The following is a 19,285-nucleotide window of genomic DNA, read 5'->3' on the forward strand; positions in this document are numbered from 1 at the left end:
GCATTTGTGATTTTGTTCTATCATGCTTTTTTGTCGTTCTTGTTAATGTTTCACCATTTATGATAGCGTCTGATCTGACTTGTTTGATTTTTCTCTTTTAACACATAACATATGGTCTGGAGAATTTTGCATTCAAATTTTTAAAATCTCTCTTAAGACTGATTGATTAGATGGCATTAAGTGAGCAGCACAGTACCATCAATAACAAAACATGATATCATGGGATTACAAATAGGATTTCACATACAATCATACAATCAAAGTTGAGAACATACAAGAACAATCTCATTGTCATCTGTAATTAGAAAGTAAAAAAACCACCCAGTCGCTTTTCCATCTTTACAGCACAGCTCTAGTAGATCAAATGGACACTGATCCTTAGCAATGTCTCAGCACCATCAGTGGCAATCTGTCCTGGTGGGATAAGAGGTCTCAGTTCAGCAAACCCCCTTGCATTCTTGAACTTTCCCGTGCCCCCTATTACCGATAGTCGCGACATGGTGCTTCCTATTTTATACAAACCATAAAAGTTCAAGCTATCTCCATATTCCCCTCCTTCAAACAAAGCTGTGAATACCATCATCTGTCTACTCCCATCTGCCGAACTTGCCACATAGACACCTTGTGCTTTTCCAACTATCTGGGAACCTAATTCAGGTTGAGATGTAAGTATATCATCAATAACAGTGATAGTACCAAATCCTAGTCCAAGTCCATCTGGTCCTAACTGCACTTGAACATTGTTTTGGTTGTTGCCGTTTGGTGCAAAGGAAGTACCAGCCAAACCAGTTCCTAACGGGATACCGGTAACTCCATTGACGGTGGGAATAGCACCATTGGCGTTAGGGATGACAGTCCCACCTGCCGGAGTATTGAATCCAATTGGAGTTGCAAAGGGCACTTGACCACTGTATATGTTACCTAGCAAACCGGTTACGGGTCGGGCCGTTGGATTACTTCCACCAAGAATGTCATGCATGAATAACTCAATAATGGGTTCTTTCCCTGTGGCTGCAATAGGGTCAACTGCTGTTATAGAAATCGTCAAATGAGAAAAGATAACCAACATTCCCAAGGGAGCTATTCTTAACAATCCCATAGCCATCTTGTTTCAAAGTTTTTCAGATGTAGATGATTAATCTCTGTTTTGATGAGTGCAATGGAATCAGTTTTGGGGTTATATAAGAGGGAATGAAGAGTGTGTTGGAGTGGTTGAGGCATGGATCAGTTTTTTTTTTTTTTATTTCTTTTTTCTAAATGCTTTAGTTATGACAAGTCAAAACATGAGTGGTGGTGTAAGTACAGCTAAACCAAACCCTCAAGTCAATTGGGTGATATTGTTATTTCACATTATCGTTGTCCTTTTCTTTGTTAAAACTATTGGAATATTTTCAATTCAAGTCTCGATCCTCAAGGAAAATTGTAAAAGAAATATTTGAGCTATATTTAAATATAATTTTAATTTGTTTTGTTTTTTTTTTAAAAAAATTTATAAAGAAATTTTTCATAAATGCTTCAAATAAAAATATAATTTAACTAATTATTCCTAATATGTTATTTTAGTGAAAAAAAATTTGGATATCAAAATTTTAAAAAATCACTTAAATTTTGAAACTATTTTAAATAGCTTTTCATAAAAATTATTTTAAAAATACAACTTTTTAAAAAAATTGCGTTTCGACTATGTTTTGATTTTTAATAATGTATGTTTATGTTATAGGATATCAAAATTAGTTTTTAAATTTTTAAAAAATAAATATAAAAAAATTGTAGTAATATTTTGATAAACAATTTTACAAAATCCATTTTTAAAAGCTAGTACAAAAGTACCCCCTTTGATTATGCACCGGTGTAAATTACTAATTGTAATATTATACCATTATTATCAAGTAAATTAAATAAGAAACAACGATAATCATTAGCACAAGGAACGACAATAACTATTTTTATTAGAAACAATTATCATAATTTGTTATTATAAGTCTTAATCTGTCTATATCATATTCTATTTTTATTTTGATTTATATCTTATCATGTCTTTATTATATTCTGCGCACTAATCAGAACCTAAAAGTTATAAACCCTTGTAATTGTTTTGTTATGATCACTGAAAACAAAATACAGTTGAGTAATTCTCTCTGTTAATTATAAAACACCTTAAATATTAAAGAATGTGAAATGAAAACCAGTGCTATCTTTGAAAATATATTTCTGCCAAAGCAAGAAAAAAATCATCATTTTATTTCATTAATAGTTAGTTTTGCCTTTGAACCACTAAAGATTAAATGTATTTGAAGCATACAACAATTTTAAGAAATAGAAAAATAAATTAAAAGAAGAAAAATATTGATGACTCTTTCATTGTCAATTATGCATCAATTGAAGCAGTTGTATCATTATCCATCACTTTGTTCTGTCTCACAACTGGGGAAATCAACATCCATACTGTTTAAATCAAATATAAACAAAGCAATGAAAATTAGTTAGTGAAGGTTGTAACATATGTTGATATCTATGTGTACATCTCAAGCATAAATGATTATTCTCTTACTGTAAATAGTTGCTGCAAACCACTCATTGAGAACCTTCACCCATGTACTTAACCAACCAACATCAATGCTCCACCTAGTAGTATATATGAAATGTGCATTATACAAGAGAAGAGTATATATATAAGGCATAAAAAGTTCATCACACTAAAGTTTCTTACTTCCTGGCTGAGTTATTCAGATCCCAACTTATGAATAACATTGCAAAGTACATTGCCCCCAAGGAGAACACCATGTGGAAAAATCCATAATTGTAAGGAATGTCATCTTCATTTTCAACTTTGTTTTTGGAAAACTGTCAAAGACAAAAAAAAATATTTTTAAGATGTTGGCACAGTAATGAAGTTGCTTATATCAAATTAAGGGTTTACTCAGAAGAGGGATTCACCTGAAAGCATTTTGAATCAATGCCTGTTGAAAAGGCAGCCAAAACAATTGCAAATATAGCAATAAGGAATCCCTGTGAAGAAGAGAACATGTACATATTACACTACATATTTCATGAGGACTATTAAGGATTCATGTAAAAAAACATCTATATAGTTGAACCTAGTAAAGAGAGCTAGGGTGGTTTTAAACGATGCATATTCAATAAAATGATTATAGCTATGTTGCATAACACCTCATATTAAGGTGTGCCTCTTATTCAACATAAAGTTGTATCTAACACCCGACATGTACTTACATTTAAATGATTATACCTATGTATTTCGGTATTATAATTAGCATCGTGTCTGGTGTCTGTGTTTGATAGTTATAAAAAATTGTAAGCTGGAATCCTCAAGAGAAAGTAAACAAATAAGAATATATTGAAAAACTTACAAGGATAGTAATCCAGCTACCATTTCCATTTTCTTGGTTCTTTGTGTCACATCTTATGGTGGTAGGTTCACTGAAATTCCATTGTTATTTGAAGTTGGCATTAAATCAAATTAGCAACAAAAGTCCAAATTTCAATATTAACTACAACTGATATAGGCCTAAAAAGAAATTCAAACTTCAAAAGGAGCCAGTGATGAAGGAATCATACCTTCTAATTGCACACCAACATAGAAACACAATATAAGAAGCCATAATTCCTGAGGATAAAAGACCTCTATTAACCTGCAAACGCAATTTCGGCCGCATCAGACATTTAATCTAAATCATGATTTTAGGATATTTTGTATTATAGGTACCTTTGAATTTAATGATATAACCATCATTACAGCAAGAAGAATTGCTGTCCATGTGATGAAAAAAATATTGAGAGAACATGAAGATTTTGAGGCATATGATGCATACATATACACAATTCCACATATAGCACAAACATAAAACAGTGTTGACATAACAAGTCCAAGGGAGCACCTGTGCCATTTCAAATAAGATGTCAAGATATCAAAATGCATAGATTTCTAAGAAGCAAAGTTTTCGCAAAATAACCTTTGCAGCAGTAATAATATGTACCTGTCTTTGGTTTCTTCATCTGCAGTCCAATACTTATTCCACCACATGATAAAATGGATCACACTCACAAGTTGTAACAGAAGAAAAATCCTGTGCAAACATCAAAATTTGTTGGTTATCTTCAACTTTAACTTGAAATGAATGAAAGTTCAACATGAAGAAAATATATATACCCTGCGCCGATACGAGCTATTTCACCTGCAAAAACATAGCTGTATTATGGTTTTTATCCAATGATTTTTTAAAAGTTAAGAGAAAAGAATCGAGACCGACCATATATTTGAACAAATTGTGAAGGGATGAAGAATGGTAGCGCCATTGATAGAAGCAATAAAACAGCCTTCAATTCCCACCATCTAGAATGCCATGAGTTTCTACCTTCACATAATTTCCTTGTTTTTACAGTGGTCACAAACATCACTAAGAAAAATATCTGACTTCATTGTTAAGGATCGCATTCTCATGATAAAATTATCAGAATATAAGTTTAAGAGTAAGAATAATTTTGTTAAACAAAGTTATATCAAGAAATCTGGTGGCAATATATGCCTATATAACATTGACATTTCAGATTGAAAATATGTATAGTATTTTAAACTGACATGACACCGATGCATGTGGTTACATTCAATATTTGGCAAGAAATTGTGACATAACTGAAAGATACAAAGCATCCTAAACTCACTCGAAGAACCCCCAATGAATGAAAACAATCATCTCCTTCATCTCCACAAGCTTTGATATCTGTACAAGGTAGAAAAATATCAATAACAATCAATCATGGTAACAAACAATACTTAAACACACACAAGAACACAACTATTGATCACGGAGTTCAAAAAGCTAGTTCAAAGGATCAGATTGTCCAAACACATTTATACATCTAACATCCCGAAAACCTAAGCAATGTGACTTAAAATTGGAAAAGGATTGAAAATTGACTTACAATGAATCCAGGGAAGAAAATTTTGTCCATAATCGCGGAAAAACCATGCAGCAAGATTCATTATAAGGAATACAATGCCAAAATAATAACGAGCACGAAGTGATTTCTTTCTTTCTACTGCATAATCAAACTTGTTTACTTCTCCCAAATTCCTATCACTAAAATGAATAATATGTACTGCTCCCTCAGATGCACTCATTCTCCAATCAGTGCTACTGTCACATATACAACTGCAGTGTTTACAAATGGATTACAACATTGATCTTTGTAGTTTTGGTTTTGCAAAACCAGCATTCGCTAAATGTTACTTCAAAATCTCATTTTGTTTAAGAGTGCACTCTTTGAAAACAAAACACTTCTATCTGAAGAAACAGATTGTATAATAATATATATTGCAACTGGTGTTTAAATATATATTAGATTCATATAAACCATTTTGTTGGTGTCCATATATATGATACCATGATGCTCCCTCATGCCATGCCATGCGCACCATATAATGTTGCTCACTCACACATATCAAATATTTTAATTTTTGTCTTGTCTTTTTGACTTTCTGCAAGATCATATATAAATCTAATTTATATTTTCGGTGCATGAAGCTTATTCATCTTGAAGTTTCCTCATCTTTTCCATGATAAAATTATTAATTAATTAAAAATTTTCAAACTATTATTGGTATGAAGAAAATCTGCCAACAAGTATGGTAAACAAAACTGATTACCTTTTCCAAATAGTAAAAGACAGCTGTTTCATAAATTTATCACGAGATCAATTAATTTATCAATAAATAATTAGTTTATCAAGTAACCGTTATGATTAGGAAGAAAAAGAAAAGTTGAAAGGAAAGTGATTACTTCAAATTTAACTAGAAGTTTTGAGTTTGATCTCAGTCTTAAAAATACATTAGTGTTAAATTCTTAAGAAAAAACTTTTGGCGCTTATATAAACACTCGGTCTTCTCCAGTTCGAGGGATTATTTCTACAGTTGCATGCAGAGGATATTCGGTTTCTATTGAAAAAATAAGATGGGGAAAGGTGTAAAAAGAAAAAGTTGCAATATGGACAAACAAGACAAAGACAATAGATGTACACTTTTCCAGCTTTGAGTTGCTGAATGAAATGAAAAACATATATGGAGCCCACCCAAATTCAAACACCTCTCTCACGCGTTTGTTTCCATGAATTTGAATTCAATAATTGTTACCTCACTTCTTTCACACTCTATTTAAATATAAGTTTCTTCATGTAGAATTTGTCTGTGTTTCTTGAGTATGTAATTTGTGTTAGGTAGTTATAATAGAGGGATATTTGTCCTTTAGAGTGAGTAAGAGAATTTGAAAAGAATGTGTGTGTAAAGAAATTAATATATATTAGGTTTGGTGAAATTTGATGAGAACTTAATTTGGGAAGGAAAAAAAAACAGTGGCATTTTAAGCTTCTTGTTGAAGTATTGATGTAATAACAACTCTTAAAATTAGTTTCTAACTATTTTGGTTGCAATTACTTAACATAGAGTTATCTAGGCACACATATGAATACTTGAATCCATTTCATAAATTCATTGAACTAAATACAAGTTTTATCATTTAGTTTTAATCTTCTTTTTTCTATATGAAAAATATCTTTCTTTTTATCTAATTTAGTAAACTCTTTATCTTTAAATGTTGTTGGCGATGATATATCATCTGATAACAAATTTCAGTACAACCACTTTTATAATGTGTCTGATTATGAGAGATATATCTATGAATATTTTGACGATCGAATTAGTGAAAGTCAAAACTACAAAATTTAGGGTTTTAGAATAGTGTGTAAAGATATTCTATAATTTTCTTTTAGAGACAAAGGTTAGAAAATCCTGTAGACTAGTATCGTAAATATTAGACTGCAAATAAAACACTTATAATTATTTTACTTTATTAGTATGTTCCTAATTAATTAGTTAGTTCATTTGGTCTAAATTTATCTATTAAGCAAGTTTATTTTAGTAATGAAAATTACAACTTTGAAATAAACTAAAACACTTTTCCATATGGTATTAGAGCCATCAATTTTAGGGTCTTTCTTCTGCTTAAATCCTAATCGTCATTATTGCGATTTATTTTATTTTTTTCATCATAACAACTCACATACTTGCTGTCCTTTTTTTTTTATCTTCTGTCTTCTTTGACGAATGAGTCTTTCTAAAGTTTATTAAATTCTTGTACGAGTGTTGGAGGCTATTTCTTTTGATGTAATTATTGTAGCGCTTTACGGAACAGACTCATCTCTTATTCCTTCAAAGAATCATCATCACCAGCACTTTCATCATTTTCCTCTATCTTGACATTTCTCTCTGGAGAATTCCTCGAGCTATTAATCTTGTCTTATGTCTTGTTATCGGCCAATCAGCATTGTGTTTCAACTTGAACACCCACTTCTCTAAAGAACTCCCATGTGATATTTCTTTCGTTTGCTTGTAACTCTTCAACCATAGCTGACTTCCACTATTTATTCTTTAAAGCCTTATTATAGTTGATTGGTTCTGCATCTGCAAGTAAAGAGAAATGAAATAATTTTCCATCTGCTGTGACTCTATCATCACCAACTACTTCATAGCCTTGAAGTCTTGTTGGAAGAACTCTAGTCCTTTGAGGTCTTTGACCTGTGCTAGCCATAACCTCTCCGACTTCGACTATTTTGGGAATGTTAGCAAGTGCCTTGACTTCCACTTCCAGTTTTAGGGTTTCAAGATTGTTAGGTTCTTGAATAGCTACGATAACGTGACCAAAGTGAGAGGTCAATGTACGCATTACCTTCTCAACTATCATCTTATCAGTTAGGTTTTCACCACAATATTTCATGAGATGGACAAGATTCTACACCTTCGAGACATTATCTGCAATCTTTTCTTCTTTTTTCATATGCAGTCATTCATATTGTATTCATAGTGTCCGCAACTTGATAGTTTTAACCTTCTCACCTCTTTCATAATACTTGACAATAATGTCCCATGCCTCCTTCGCCGATTCGGCAAGAGAAATCCGATCAAAATTCGCAGCATATACCGTCGACTGGATACAATACACAGCCTTGCAATCTTTCTTATTCGCATCCTTGTGAATGACTCTCTGAGCATCGGTTGCATTGTCAGCAAGCTCAGGGACTCCATTGTTGACCACTTCTGGGGTTTCACGAAAACCGAACAAAGATTGCATTTGTTTTCTCCGTTATATCAAATTTTCATTGTTAAGAATTGGAAGAGAATTTGGTACCATTTATCTCTGCAGCACCTGCGATTCACGATCCCTGGAAACACGACCACCAACGTGAAGTTCTTAAAAACACGATCAAGAAATGAACCATAAACTCTAGATATCAATTTGTTAGTGCGTGAGACACCTTTAGTGAGGAGAGAAAGAGAGAGAATGAAGAATAATAATTGTTATTATTGAAGGTGATAACATAAACTGAATTACAATATGTATTTATATACAACTACTAGGAGAAGACCCGTGCGTCCGCACGGATAAGTTCATTAATAAATTATATTATTCGATAAGGTTTGATTGTTATTATACTAATATATAATTCTTATTATAAAATCATTAATAACTGCAAATATTTAAAAATAAATATGTAGCAAATCATGAACATGATAAATCTGATATGTTTAATCACTATAAATATTTAAAAATATTATTAATAATTATAAACTAAGCATTGCAGTGATAGTGACCCGTGAAATAAAAAAGAAATTGCGATGATAGTGACCCGTGAAATAATATTATTTTGATTATTAAAAATAAAACATAAACTAAGTAGATAAAAATTTTAATTAAGGGTTATTCCAAATCCATGTCAATATGCCAACAACTATTTTAATAGGCTGGACGAAAATTGGTGACCCTTTCGTGATTAATTCTTTTGGGCTAAATAGCATTGCTCTTTCATATATGGAAAATGCTTAATCTCCCGAAAATTATCATCACGACACTATCGCGAATGACGTGTCATAAAAACTTAGACTTTTATTTGCTTCTCTAACTTACGTGTCTTTTTACCATTGATCTTAATTGAGTTCATTAATATATTGTTTTCTTCTTCTAACGCACAATTCAACAAGACAAATCATCTCTTCAAATCTACATCCTCTGTTTTACCACATTATTCTGATACCAATACACACCACAAGCTCAATCCCAAGTTTCTCCGTCTCTCTCTAGAAAGTGATTTTACTCTTTCTTTCTTTTGAGTGCATCTAGAAAGCTACAAAAATACTAAACAAGTGCTTATCTCATTCTTTTTTCACTAAATCCACTGGAATTACTTGTTTTGAGAATGGGTTTTTCTTTCTCTTTGCTCTAACATAGAGGATGCTTTATCTTATTCTTGGTTTTGATGGGGACGAAGTTCATCAATCCAAGTCCACTGATTTTACAAGAAATATAGTTTTTCTTTTTTTTTTGTAAGAAAAGAGGATAGTTATTTATGTGACATATATGTTACATGTTTTTAAGAAAAATATAAATAATGTTTCGTGAGATTCGTGTTTAACACTTTTCGTGACATATAGCAATGTTCTTCATATATAATGTAGAAACTTTTTAAATACGATTATTTACAATATTGAGAATTTAGAGCACCAATTAATATATATAGCAAATAACCAACATTTTCAAATCTATTATGTTTAATAACTATATAACATTTTCAAATCTATTATGTTTAATAACTATATAACATTTTCAAATACTTTATGTTTAATAACTATAAATATTTATAAATATTATTAATAACTATAAACACTTATAAATAGTTTGTAAATTAAAATTTAAAATAAATTAATTCATCATAAAATAAATGAGAATTATATAATTTAATTTTATTAAATAATAAAAGAAGGAGAGAGAAAAAGAAGTGTGAGAATAAGAGGATAGAAGTGAGTTTGAAGGAAAAGAAAAAGTTTTAAATAATTGTTATGGTTTTATGCTGTGGATAAAAGAGTGTTTCAACAAAATTTGAAAAAAAGATGGTGTCACTTGGATGAAAGAAATATTTTGATTGGTTAGTACAATTTTATTTAGCCAATTACTATAAAGTGTTTTTTGTATTATAAATTGTTTTTTTTTTATGAAAGGGTATATTAGAGAGAGACTAAGCATGTATCATTCTTAGATAAATAGTTGAAGTGACTTGTATATTAAGTAACTAACGTAACAAACTCTAATCCCAACTAACTTGAGCTTGGACTACCGCTTGAATTATATCACAACAAATTTTAGATATTCAATTTCTATTCACTCTTTTTTATCACACACTGACTTGAGCGTTGGAGTGTTATCTTTGCATGTGCATAAGAAATCCAAATTCATTTTAATCTCCAAATTCACGGATCAATTCTAATTTCGCAAAGGAAATATATATATATATATATATATATATATATATATATATATATATAGATATATAGAGAGAGAGAGAGAGAGAGAGAGAGAGAGAGAGAGAGAGAGAGAGAGAGAGAGAGAGAGAGAGAGAGAGAGAGAGAGAGAGAGAGAGAGAGAGAGGAGGGATCAAATTACATCCGAAGAGTTACACAACGAGTTACACTCGTTCAATAACTACATCTCGAATTAATATTTTTTAAATTCAACCGTTGGATTGAAACATAATATCATATAGATCATACCTATAAAGTTTGAGCTTAATCTATAATGATTTACTATATCATCAAGATATCCAAAGATTAACGTTAAAATGAGCTTTCATATAACGTTAATTTTGATGTAATTCAATGACATAGTAAATAATTATAGATTAAGCTCAAACTTTATAGGTATGATCTATATGATATTATGTTTCAATCCAACGGTTGAATTTAAAAAATATTAATTCGAGATGTAGTTATTGAACGAGTGTAACTCGTGGTGTAACTCTTCGGGTGTAATTTGATCCCTCCTCATATATATATATATATATATATATATATATATATATATATATATATATATATATATATATATATATATATATATATATATATATATATATATGCCGGTTCTGAGAATTTAGAGGACCAGGGCAAAAAATAAAAGTGGACTTCTAATAAAAAATATCATTTTTTTTAAAAAAGAACACCATCTATTTAACTTGTAAATATCTAAATTAATTATTAATTCTTAATTTTCTTTATTTAAGGAAATTGAATTTTTTTAAGTACTAATTAAATATGAATAAAAAAATACTAATTTAATAATTTAGTGTAAAAAAACAATTTTACAATAGGATTACTAATAAATTACTTGCTAGTAAATATTGCGGCATTGATTATCAGAAAACATGATAAACATAATAATTAATATATAATTTTATTTTTAGTATGTTATTTTAATTTTTAAAATTGCATTTTTTATTTAAGTTTTTCTTTTAAAAATAAGAACGGTTATTTTAATTATTAAAAGTGCATTTTTTTTAATTGAAGTTTTTTTTTAAAATTAAAACAAGGCCTCCGATTTGATTGGGCCGGTCCTGATCGTATATATAAAATTTAACTTTTAATTTTTAAAGTCTATTACCAATAATTTGAGGCCCCATTTTTTTTGAGGTCTTGACTGTGGGTCTGGTTGCCCTGGTCCAGGGCCAGCTTTATATATATGAAGCACATGGAGACTCAAATGAGAAAGGATTTGGGAATTTAAATAAGTATAAACCATTTTCTTAACCCATTAACCAATTTGAAATACATTCTATCCAAACATGAAAGTCCATCAATCACACAATTTATTACTACTAAAGAGTGCATCTCAATAATAGTTAAAACATTAATCAATTATTAAAGCGCATATATCAAGCACATTCGCAGGAAAGCATGTTTTTGTTATTTTTTGCATCCAAGCCACCCCATTGTGAGCCCCGAACGACTTGATTTCCATCTTTAACCTATCTACTTGGATTAAATTGCTCCATCAACTTCCAACTTTAAAGTGATAGAAAGAATAATCACGCGTGAGTGTGATGAATTTCTGCACGACTAAATGCAACTTCTCTCTTAGAGTTCTGAAATAGAACACAAATGCCTCCCTTGTTATTCAAGTTATCTCAAGACTTGGAAATTGATTTAAACCGGTGTCACTGCGATCAATGGTGACGCAGATTTGGTGCTAGTATTTACTTCATCATGTAACAACATATTCAATAGGGACTAAAAACATTATTATAAACTTACATATTCCATGTACGATCTCAAACTTAATTGTTACAGCCATATTGAATAGATGCATATCAAGAGTTTGATTTTGGAAAGAAGCTGTTGTTATTATGGACACAAGGACAGCCACTTCTCCTCCGATTTAACAGAAGCAGATGCGGTGCTCAAGTGTTGTAGTTGATTTGTGGATTCCTTGATAAATCAGAAAAGAGTAATTTATGTGCTCTCAGAGCTCAACTGATTTTTATATTGATAAACTATTTTGTCATTCCATTGTTAAGACTATAAGCCATTATTGCTCTTTCTCTTATCAATTGGAACACAAACGAAAACCATATACATGACAATAATGAAATATACTGAAACTGAATTGAAACTTCATAAACAATAATATATTGATTAAACTAAATATTGTTGTCAACACATATCAAATCATAAAGATAATGACTGACTCCCTAAATAGTACTAACATCAAGATACAAATCTTTCATGTTTTAGAAATAATGAAAACCCCTAAAACTTAAAGGTTAACAAACTATATCTGCTGTGATGAACCCCTACGAAGAACAGAAAAATCAAATTTCTTCTCTTCTTTATCCCATTTAAGACCAATTTCATCTCCAGCCTTTAAGTTCCGTTTATCTACAAAATCAGTGATCCACGTATCGTTGAAAACATGACTTCCATTGGAAGGCCATACCTTGAAAACAAGAGAACGGAGATCTTGAGTGTCAACATCAAACACCGAAACTTTCACTCCATCTTTTTCAGCTGGATCTTTATCCAAAAAAGGAACCACCCATTTTTTAGCCAATTCTTTCTTCAACAGAAGTCTGCTATTGTTGCCAAGATCACTTGCTGTGAGCACCTTCCTGATTTTCCATGGATCATCGCCATTGGTTGAAGAATCAGAACTTGTTCCAACAGCATTAGCATTCGTTTCTTGGTGAGCAAGTTTTTGTTTCTTGGCAATTTGAATGCAATTACAAAAAGAAAGAGATAGGTGGAGACAAACATTGGTTTCATTAGGATATGAAGACAAATCCAACAATGATGAAATGTTGCTGGTTTCTTGTTGTCGACATTTCCGTTTACAAGAAAGAGAACCAAGACCATCAGCATTAGTAGTAATGGAAGAAGAGAGATAGGATGAAGGTGAGGATGGTGAATCATGAATCTTGAAGAGAGCCATTGTGTGATTGATTCAAGTGAACAAGAAGAGTGATTGATAGGTATGTGTTTTAAGGGTAAAACTCTGATTCACTCAATATTTATTTATACTAAAATATCCAACGGCTTCTTTACTAAAATTTAGTAATTATATCAATCAAATCTTTTTCAAAGAAAATCTTAATGGATATTTTTCGGTTTGTTTGTTTTCATCAATTTTTTTCCCTATTATATGGATTTCAGTTAGTTACAATTTTATATTCTGTTTTTTTATACTGATTTAATTATTCATTATTTTATCATTTATTTTATTTCGTGAATGCATCTTTTTATCATAAATTTTTGCAACTAAATCTACCATGTAATATAAAATCGGATAAAATATTATTTTAAATCTTATCTTCTCAATTATCTTATGATGCAGGTCTATTGAATTCAAATGTCAAAATTAAATTAAATTTATAAATTTATGCCCTCTTATAAATTTATTATTAGATATATTGTAAAACAAATCTTTAAAATGAGTGATGAAAGAAGTTGTTTAATAAGTCATCTTTTAATTAAGAAGTTAAATAAAGACTTAAAAAAAATTGTACGACGATGTTTATTATTATTATTATTATTATTATTATTATTAATAATAATGTCGCTATTAATTATGAATTATTACTGGGTTTAATGTTTGTTTCAGCTTTAAAAAAATTGATTTTTTATTTATTTTTTAAAATTGATTTTTCAAATCCGTTTTTCAAAATATTATAAGTTTTTTTATATTCGTTTTTTTTTAAATGAAACACTAATTTTGACATTCTAGAACATAAACATAGATTATTGAAGACCAAAACTTAGTCAAAATCGTAATTTTTTCAAAATATTGTATTTCAAAAATGATTATTATGGAAATCTTTTTGAAATAGCTTCAAAATTAAGTGATATTTTGAAATTTTGATATCGAATTTTTTCGCATAAATAGATGAAATACCTAAAATCACAATTAAAAATAACTATTCAAACAAAATTGTCATTTGAAGCTTTTATAAAAAAAAAATTGTAAAAATTTTTTTCACAAAAATTTTGTAACACTATAAAATATCATTTAAAAAAAAAAACAAAACAAACGGAAAAATAATGTAGTAAAAATCAAAATCCACTTTAACACGTTGAATAAAATATAATAGACAAATTTGATGAAGTAAGAGAAATTAATGGGTTGTTTGTGGGATAAGGATCCCCTGACTTTAACGCGGGAAAGTCAGGGTGACTTTGGACCAGTTTCATCTGTTGGATCAATCATGTGCATCATATACAACCACGTGTCACGCGTTTTAATTTTATTTTTAAAAATAAACCTTAAATGATAATGATGATAAATTATTCAAGCCAGCATCAGCACAAAACATTAGTAACAACAAATTCATGCCCTGTATCAGACTCCATCACTTGGCTTTGATTTGTGGTGCTTCTTCTACCTTCGAATGTTGTCGACCTTCATCACTGCAAAAACGCTTCTTCTTCTTTTTTATTTTGAATATTTTTTCCTAAGAACAGTGTTCCTTTTTCTGTTGAATGTTTCTTCCAAAAAGAAATGGAGCTGATTGTTTGGTGTATCAAAGATAAAAGAGCTGTAAAATATGCCATATCAATGAAACTAGAGATGGAAGTACAGAGTGATGTAAGATTATCTAACATTTAGATGATTCTGGTTTTCCATGAAAAGGGGGTAGATTTTAGGTTTTTACTTTGTAAATACAATCAAAGGCCAAACATACTGTTTATAGCAAAACCAAAAGAAGGGAACAATGGAGAAAAATCATAAATGAATAAAATTAAAGCAATCAGTGTCATAGATCAGAGTTCGGTGTCTGTGGAGCAATATTGTCACAGCGGCGATGGAAATTGGAAGGAGATGAGAAACATATATTTTTCCAGATTCGGAGGTTTTACTATTCAATTTTTTTTCAAGAAAATCAATAAAAAAGAAACGTGGCATGGTTTGATGCACATGATTTGATCCAACAGTTGTAACAAGTCCAAAGTTACCCTGACTTTCCCGCGTTAAAGTCAGGGGATCCGGATCCGTTGTTTGTGAGTGAGAAATCATAAATGTTATGAACTTATGATAATTTTTACAACTTGAAATATTTTAAATTAACTTTTTATATATTGTTTTTATTTTGATGATAAAGATCATAATTTATAAATATTTAAAAAATTAATTTTTAAAATTAATTTAACTAATTACATGATTTAATAATTTCTTTTGATATTTTAAAAGTGTTGTTTAAGGATTTACCTTTACTTGCTGTTTTACCTTCAATTTATTTTTTTTTGGGTATAAACCGGGGTATCCTCTGCACGCAACTGCAGAGACTAATCCCTCGAGCCGGGTAGGACCACCCCTCGAGCCGTGTAGGACCATATAGGCGGTAAAGCTCTCCCTCAAGAGATTTAACACTGCTGCGTACCCAGGACAGGGATCGAACCCATGACCTCTGGTTAAGCTGGAAGAGACCCTTGCCATCTCACCCAAGTGCTCTTGGGTTACCTTCAATTTATTTTACTCCAAAAGAAAACATTTGAAAAAGTTGTGTCCGAAAGGATCCTTTGAAAAATGGTAAAATTATACTTTTATGGGTTAGTTAAAAATATGTGTTGGATGGATTGAGAAATCCTCTTAAAGTTATGCAAATGAGTTACAAGTAATCCATATGATCTATCCCTAATGAGTTACTAGTTTTTTTTTTGTCTAATTAAAAGACTCTAAAATTTTTTTGGCTGAAGCTCTAGATATTATCACACTCGATAGATTAGACCATATCTTCTAACCTATTTTGACAACTTTATTGACATACACAAGGTAAAGGAAAATAAGCATCTTACTTACAACAATTTTTTAAAAATTACTTTTAAGAATTTGATCTTTTTGTTATAACTTTTTAAAAGCGATTTTTAAGAAATTACACAAAAATAAATAAAATGTCATCTGAAATCGGCATAAGAGTTTATAAGTAATTAATGATTTTAAAAAGAGACATTTTTATTTGTCCTCCATATCTTGTAAATTTTTTCAGAGAGTTGGGTGTACTTGGGAGTCTGTTTTCATATTCTTCTTGCTTCCCCCTCGTCTAGTGGAAGTTTGTCTGACTATAGATAACGTAGTATGGGCGACATCCAGTTAGATTCAGAAATAAATTTCTGGGAGTACACCTCATCCCCTCGATGCTGGGGGAGACGAGAGTCTCTTGGATGAGTGTTTTATTTAAACTCATTGTCTTTAATGTGGCGAGCTTGGACAAGAGGTCTGCTTTGAAGTTCTGCTCATAGGGGACGTGTTATATTTCAAGAGAAGTAAAACAAGAGGATAAATTTTGAGGCCGAAGATGATAGAGAGTGATTGCACCGCATGTAACACTTGTGGCCGAATATGGCAAGAAGTGGTCGCCACATCAGAATGAGATGGATCCTGAAGCTGTGCAGGTTTGTGATTGCATGGTTGAAGGAAAGCTAAGGATTGATATGTACTACCTACACTAACATGATGCATCTTTTTTTGCGATAGCCTGTTCCATAAGAACTCCACGGTTAAGCTTGCTTGACTTAGAGAAATTTTGCGATGGTGACCTTTTGGGAAATTTCTCAAAAAGCGTATAAGTGATGTCTGTTGAAGCGGTATAGCGGCAAGCAACAAAAGATTTGGAAATATTTATCCGGGAATTATCGTGTCCACAAAGATTGGTGATACCGAACTGCCGTTCGACGGATTCTTAGCTCTTGAGTTTGGGTTAAATGGGTTTAAAGTAAACAGGAAAAATATAACATATGAACATAAAATAAATTCATTCTTGATAGAGAATAGATTATCTGGTTTGAATCTAAACTACTCCTCACAAACTTAGATTTATCACTCCGCCATACTCAATCTACAATACTCATCAGAATCACCACATATCCCTCACATCAATGTCCATTTCTGCAACATCGACGGAAATTCAACTATATTGCTCTTTCGACGATGTCTCAACCGATCAAACAACACAGAGACATTAAACTCAGATATTATGTGGATGTTAACCCTAATCCTATGTCTAGAATCAAAAGCTAACAGATATCCCCCTAATCAAGATTTGTGATGTCTATGTCTACAACAAAACAAATCCAGAGCATTTAAGCAAAAAGATCAAGGAAACACCGATTAAGATTTGTAAAGCAAATATATTATACAACTAGTACAAAGAGTAACAAACATCCATGTGTTTAGAGTAAACTTACAAACAAACCCAACAAAAGTGGTTACAAAGAGAAGAGGAGGAGAAGAAAACCAAATCTTTCGCGGTGTCAATCACGATCAATCGAGCTCCCGACCAAGAATCTTCCGATTACAAGCCACAAATGTTGTTTTCTAAGCTCTCCCTACTCAAAAATGGTTATGATGACTTTGGGAACAAATACCCCAAAGCATAACCCTAAAAAATGTGATTTTTCCCTATTTAATGACTTTCCAAACCGCCCAGACCGCGCTTAGCGCGCTCAAGCCCGCTTAGCGCGCTCAAGCCCGCTTAGCGCGCTCAACAGAACATCAAATCTTGTTTTGGTCATATCTTGAGAACCGTAACTCCGATTTGCGCCCGGTTCGAAGCATTGGAAAGCTTATTCCATGATCTATCTAACAATGAACAAATTGCAACCAAATTGATGATTTATTATTCTTTGGTTTTGAGCTTTATTCGCCGAATGAATTGATTCCGCTGCTCAAAATCGCGCGTTTGAAGCCGCGTCTTCGCCACGTTATTGCTCATGCTCCAAATACGCCTCAATACCTACAAAATGAATAGAAAACTATCAAAAAGTATAAAAGTATATGAAAATACATCTATTCACAAAGTATACGTTTTTATACACAAAACGGGGTATTATTCGAACGGTATTAACAAAAAGTATCGATAAGTGCCACTATTTACAAACACAAAATAACTACATTTTGGCACTTAACAACTCTCCCCAACTTGAATTTGTTTGTCCTCAAACAAGTCCAAACACTCAAAGAATCAAAAGTGAAAATCCAAAGAATCAACACAGTTTAGAAAACGAAACAATTGCACAGTTCAAACCAAAAACTTACAAATCAAAGTAAATACTTACCACAATCCTACAACGACACATGAAAATGAAACCAATCCTAAGTACAATAATCATACAAAACATTCTAAACAAAAACAAGCTTAATAATGAATCACGCCTAGCAAAAATTCATCGGTAGATGAAAAACACCGAAAGGTGAGGACTTTGACACACACCCGACAAACTTGCAAACAATAGACAAAATTATGCATTCATCCAAAAAAAATAGTATTGAAAATGCAACGGCACGAATCACAAGGGCTTTCAAGGTTGTAATGTGGCTTGGTTAACAAACAAGTGATAATTCCTAAAGCTAATCGAAACAAAAATTTGCCTAAACCTAAGGGAGTAATTACTTCCACAAAGTTTCAAACAATACAATTCCAATCCAACTTTCTTCTTCATCACACGTTTCACACCAAACACAATACTTATTAGCACACTCTTATTCCAAACTCATTTTGTTCTTTTCTTTTTCAAACTTTTTCTCTTTTGTCTTTCTTTTTCTTTTCTTTCTTTTTCATATTTTTTTCTTTTTCTTTTCTTTTTCTTTTCATAACCTCATACCACCCACATCATAAAGAGGCAAACATCCTCTCCCCAACTTGAATCCAACCATAACATAAAGTGAATACTCCCTACTTTCTACGGCAAGGTAAAAATCCAACTAAACATCATAGATGAGGGTTCAAGAAAAACGATAATCAAAATCCATCAAAAAGGTGAACTATGTCTCAAGTTCAAAAACAAAATGGACAATGACAAAAAGGTGTAAAGGGGTTACAAATGGTCACACTCTCACAAGGTGAATTGACATTTGGCTATGGTAGTTGTGCTCAAAATCAAACAAGTGCCTTGATCACT

General features: G+C 31.3%; 3 protein-coding genes across 3 annotated transcripts; all 3 read right to left on the minus strand.

Annotated features, from left to right (window-relative positions):
* Window positions 1-49: 49 nt before the first annotated feature.
* Window positions 50-1,129, minus strand: LOC131595852 (dirigent protein 16-like). The gene has a single exon (XM_058868354.1). It carries the CDS (start codon window positions 1,103-1,105, stop codon window positions 353-355), a length of 753 nt encoding a protein of 250 aa, XP_058724337.1. The 5' UTR covers window positions 1,106-1,129; the 3' UTR covers window positions 50-352.
* Window positions 1,130-2,206: 1,077 nt separating this feature from the next.
* Window positions 2,207-5,361, minus strand: LOC131600229 (uncharacterized). Its single transcript, XM_058872419.1, has 12 exons — window positions 4,945-5,361; window positions 4,666-4,742; window positions 4,272-4,431; window positions 4,172-4,196; window positions 3,999-4,088; window positions 3,728-3,899; window positions 3,580-3,653; window positions 3,372-3,441; window positions 2,938-3,009; window positions 2,711-2,844; window positions 2,552-2,625; window positions 2,207-2,445 (listed from the first exon to the last, which is right to left on the minus strand). The coding sequence occupies exons 1-12, from the start codon at window positions 5,141-5,143 to the stop codon at window positions 2,369-2,371; spliced, it is 1,224 nt and encodes a 407-aa protein (XP_058728402.1). The 5' UTR covers window positions 5,144-5,361; the 3' UTR covers window positions 2,207-2,368.
* Window positions 5,362-12,668: 7,307 nt separating this feature from the next.
* On the minus strand, window positions 12,669-13,325 carry LOC131598288 (B3 domain-containing protein At2g33720-like). Its single transcript, XM_058870904.1, has one exon. The coding sequence runs from the start codon at window positions 13,323-13,325 to the stop codon at window positions 12,669-12,671; it is 657 nt and encodes a 218-aa protein (XP_058726887.1).
* Window positions 13,326-19,285: the final 5,960 nt, after the last annotated feature.

This window comes from Vicia villosa, linkage group LG4, assembly GCF_029867415.1.
Source record: "Vicia villosa cultivar HV-30 ecotype Madison, WI linkage group LG4, Vvil1.0, whole genome shotgun sequence".
Taxonomy (NCBI): domain Eukaryota; kingdom Viridiplantae; phylum Streptophyta; class Magnoliopsida; order Fabales; family Fabaceae; genus Vicia; species Vicia villosa.

What these genes read in the sequence shown, in the direction of transcription:
- LOC131600229 (XM_058872419.1), bottom strand. Translation starts at nt 5,143, where the DNA reads ATGAGTGCATCTGAGGGAGCAGTACATATTATTCATTTTAGTGATAGG. An exon ending in TTATATCATTAAATTCAAAG is followed by an intron (nt 3,654 to 3,727) that starts GTACCTATAATA and finishes TTGCGTTTGCAG; the next exon opens with GTTAATAGAGGTCTTTTATC. An exon ending in GTTTGCAGCAACTATTTACA is followed by an intron (nt 2,446 to 2,551) that starts GTAAGAGAATAA and finishes TGATTTAAACAG; the next exon opens with TATGGATGTTGATTTCCCCA.
- LOC131595852 (XM_058868354.1), bottom strand. Translation starts at nt 1,105, where the DNA reads ATGGCTATGGGATTGTTAAGAATAGCTCCCTTGGGAATGTTGGTTATC.
- LOC131598288 (XM_058870904.1), bottom strand. Translation starts at nt 13,325, where the DNA reads ATGGCTCTCTTCAAGATTCATGATTCACCATCCTCACCTTCATCCTAT.